We start from the raw sequence: 4,573 nt of genomic DNA on the forward strand, positions 1-4,573 counted from the left end.
CATGAAATTGCATATACACATGCACATAACCAGTAACCATATGTACCAAAATGTAGGCAACCACTTATGCTTATCCACGCAACCACTATAAATTACACACTCATCCACTAAACCACACGTACGAGGAAACATCCAGTTATACACATATTGGCATCCACTGCATTGCATACACATCATAAAATCATTCACAAACATATCCACGAAAATCACGCATACATGCATGCAACCATTAAATACCTGTACACAGGCACGCTATTACGAAACCACACACACACACACACACACACACACACATGCGAACACTAAACATCATATATACTGTACATGGAACTGTGAAATCACATACACAACCAGGCCATCATGAAATTGCATATAAACTTTCACAACTAATAACCAATATATACACGCATACCTTTAATAAATCACATATACACACAACCATGCAATCACTAAATTACACATTGTCACACCACTAGATTACATGTACACGCACCCATGAAGCTATAAAAACGCATATACACGCATGTACACAGCCAACAAATCATACATATATTCATGTACGTGTCATCTAGGTACTGCACACGCACGAATTAGTGTTTTATTCGCGTATTCGTGTTCGATATATGCATACCTGAGGTACGCATTGTGTGTACTTACGCACAAACAATCAGGGCAAGAACAACGTATTGACTTAGGCGTGGTACAACGAAACCAAGTCTCTAATTAAAGCGACCAATAAGGTGGAATGCATGTATGCATGTGCATATGCGCACAAGTGTACGTATGTGTATATATGTGCCCTGTATTGGCACAAATATATTGATTGGCACACACACACACACAGGTATACATACCTATCGAAAGTGATGCTCGTGTCTACATACGCATGTATTCATATGTACACCTTGCACACAAAGACACGTGTATGAACTCCAGTCTCAAAGAGATGGTTATCAGCCAATGAATGTTCATATTCTAAGACAGGAAACCAATCAGAGAAAAATACTGATCACTTTTGGTTTTTACTTGAGCCCTCTGGGACCTCGCTGACTCCATGCCTTCGGCGCGATTTTGTCCCAAAAGATAGAAGCGCTGGTTACTGGTGACGAAATACAATTCCTTACAGGCACTCGCACATACATAGTTGCGATACAAAGTGTTGTCACTCTTGTCAAAAAGGTTTGGTAAGGAACAGTAATTGTTCAGTTTTATACGAACGAAATGTTTTGAAGGCGAGGGACATCGCCCGACTCCTTCAACCCGATGACGGTATAGATCGATCGATGACGTCATAGATCGACGTCATAGATCGATGACGTCATAGATCGATCGAATCCCCTTTTCAGCAAATAAGATAATGTATAAATAACTAAATGAAATCCTCGTTCTTGGCCATAACAAAACCAATTCAGGACGTTGAAGCGAGTAACAGACTCTTTGGTCGGTTACTTGGGAGTAATTCTTCGTAACGGAGCTTGGTTACCTGGTAACCAAGCACCTCCCCCCCCACTCGACCGCATGACGTCAGCTTTCGGCAGGTGATTTTATTTAGCTGAAAAGGTAAAGGCAGCGAGAAGGTGAACCTCTTTATTCCGAGGATCACAACTCTAAGATGGAACTGTCTCGTCTTACGAAGAGTAGAACATATAAAGGTTCCCAAACGTTGAAGACCTCAACTAAGGCTGCCTGAGCCTCTCAGCTGATTAGAGTCGCCTGGCCTCAATCTGGATGAGGTCCGAAAGTGTCGTCATCGAGAGAGCCTCATTCCCCCTCACCCCCTCAATTCAAGGGTCCTCACTCTGGCTAAATGAAATCGAGTGATAGTAGACAGGACGAGAGGAAAATCAGATCTCTATATATATTTTTTGCTCACACACACTCACACACACATGCGAGACAGACAAACACGGACAGACAGGCAGACAGATAGACAGACACGCACACACACACACATACAGACAGAGACAGATACAGAGACAGACACATACACACACACGAACACGAACACGAACACAAACACACACACACACACACACACACACACACACACACACACACACACACACACAAACACACACCGTCTCGTCGGGGACAGCGGCCACGAGCGTGACGCAATAGAGGCGGGTTGACCACTCAACAGTTGCGCCGCTATCGCCGCGGCCGCCACCGAGACTCTTCGCTCGACACAAACGTTTTGCCGACACAGCGTCTACACATACGCGCGCGTGCACATATACATGTATGTGAATGTACATACAGACAGATAAGCTGAGAGTGAGACACATAGACACAGACACATATACACGCACACAAACACACCTGCACATAAACACACATGCACTGATACGTGGAACTACGTGGATGAAGAAACGGTATAGATAATGTAAGTACGAATTTCAGTCGAAATTTGACCGACGGAAGCATACTGACGGGACATCTCGAGCAGAGCTATACATTTTACAGAGGTAATTAGGTAGATATATAGATGCACACGCAGGTATGCACGAGTTACCAGGGTGATGTCGCTGTGACGATACACGTACGCGACCGCAAGTGTACAGTATCACAGGCGTGCGCTATGTTTCCATCTCTCTCTCTCACTCTCTTTACACACACACACACACACACACACACATACACACACACACACAGATATATATATATATATATATATATATATATATATATACATATATATATGTATATATATGTGTGTGTGCGTGTGTGAGTATATTCTTCTTTATTCGTGTACGTCCTAACACCACACAAACATCTTCCAACACGAGCATCATGCCAGGTATATACAGTGCAAGGTGGCAACCTCAACATATCACGTACATAGCCCCACCTTCTCACGCCCACCTCTCACGCCAATTTAAGTCATCGCGACCTCACCATCTTGGCCGTGGGCGGTCGGCCGTGCGGGCGGGCAGCGGGCACCCCCCCATCACGTGGAACATTTTCCGGATGTAAACAAATAAAGACTCACCTTAAGAGTTCCGGTCTGGACGTAGATGTCCGGGCTCGGGTCCTTGTCCGGGTTGTAGTCAAGGGAATGGGTCGTGATTCCGTCGAGGGTGCTGATGTACCCCGGGGGCGGGCCGATTCGGAAACCCCGCCCCTTGACCCACAGCTTGAACTTAGAGGACTCATTGTCGACAAAATCGCCCCGCAGGATCTGCAGGATCCTCTGGTACTTGTTGCGGGTGATTGTCTTCGTCTTTGCTGAGTCGCCGTACGTGTGGAGGACCCAGGGCTGGTAGGTGTCGTGCATGTCCAGGCGGGTCATCTTCGGGGGCGCCGGCCCGTGCATTAGGGCCGGTGGCGGCAGCCCTGCGGCCCTGCGGTCCCGCTTGCGGGACGCAGGGGCCCGCTCCGGTATGTGGTGCACCATAGCCACGGCGGACACTTCTTAACACGCGACCCTCAGCCGCACGTGTCTCTCCAAGCGCCGCGTAGGACGCGGCTACTGCGGCTGCGGTCGCCGCAGGAGAGCTGCGGCAGCTTGGGTGGTAGCAGACGGGACCTCAGGTCAGGCTGGTACGAAAGTTATCACAGAACGGCAGTTGCGGGCGGGGTGTGACTGCGGCAAAAGTTAGCACAGCGCCGCATCAGAGACTGCAGGGCACGGACGCACACGCGCGCGCGCGCCGCGCGTAAGGCAGAACGCACAAGTTTGCGGCCTCACTACTACACACTTATCTCAAACACACACACACATACACACACACCGACAACACTTGCTTCTTCCCCACCCCCCCCGATAAGAAGTTCCTCACTTGTGTCAACTCCTGACGGAGGAGCGCGCGAAGTGTCGTCGGGGGAACGAGCGGCGAGAACGGCGACAAGAGCCTCAGGCTCCTTCGACTGGCGGGCGGAGGTGCAGCTGCGCGGGCGGCAGCGACAGCGGCAACGTGCGATCAGACGGGCTGCGGGCGTGCGAGTGTGCAGCTGGAACTGGGTGACCAAGCATAGCACGCGCGCCAGTGCACAACCACGCGCTTGGGATGTGAGAGGCAGAGTGGGGGGGCAGCCGCGAAGGAGGAGGAGGCGACCGCGCAGCGAGGACGGGAGGCAAAAGGAGGAGGAGGAGCGGGCGGGTGGCGGCGGCGGAGGAGGAGGAGGAGGAAGAGGAGGGGGTCCAAGTGGTGGCGGGGCTCTGATGGAGGGGGCAAGAGTGAGAGCCATGGATGCGGTTGGGAGCCGGAGGTGAAAAAGGAGGTGGTGGTGGGGGGGAGGGGGAGGGGGAGGGGGAAGGAAGGGTGTGTGTGGTGGTGGTAGTGGTGGTGGTGGTGTGTGCGTGTGGTCTGGTCCGCCCTGGGGACAGTAGTGGGGCAGAGGTCATCTCCTCGGTCCCATCGGAGTTGGGAGTGGGGGAGGGGCGGATGGGTAGGGGGTGGAGGTGACGAGATAGGGTGGTGGGGGAGGGGGGGAGGGAAGGGACAGCCCGTGGACCTAACACTCTTCGGCCCGGCCCGGGATGATGAGGTGAGGCGGGTACGGAGGGGCGCGGTGAGGCGAGGGGGGAGGGAGGGGAGGAAGGAGAGAGGTGTGGTGCGACCAATACGTCGAA

At 51.4% G+C, this 4,573-nt stretch overlaps 1 protein-coding gene across 2 annotated transcripts in view; it reads right to left on the bottom strand.

Moving 5' to 3' along the window:
• The window catches only part of LOC143020059 (nucleolar protein 4-like), a 283,818-nt gene extending 279,774 nt beyond the window's left edge, over positions 1 to 4,044 (bottom strand). The window contains exon 1 of one of the 2 annotated variants that reach the window (XM_076176235.1): positions 2,990 to 4,044. In XM_076176235.1, the coding sequence (XP_076032350.1) occupies positions 2,990 to 3,394 (405 nt within the window). In that variant the 5' untranslated portion in view covers positions 3,395 to 4,044. The remainder of the gene's footprint in view (positions 1 to 2,989) is intronic. The other variant, XM_076176234.1, reaches the window with a different exon arrangement.
• Positions 4,045 to 4,573: the final 529 nt, after the last annotated feature.

Source organism: Oratosquilla oratoria, chromosome 38, assembly GCF_046742065.1.
Source record: "Oratosquilla oratoria isolate Oo_2021 chromosome 38, ASM4674206v1, whole genome shotgun sequence".
NCBI classification, from domain to species: domain Eukaryota; kingdom Metazoa; phylum Arthropoda; class Malacostraca; order Stomatopoda; family Squillidae; genus Oratosquilla; species Oratosquilla oratoria.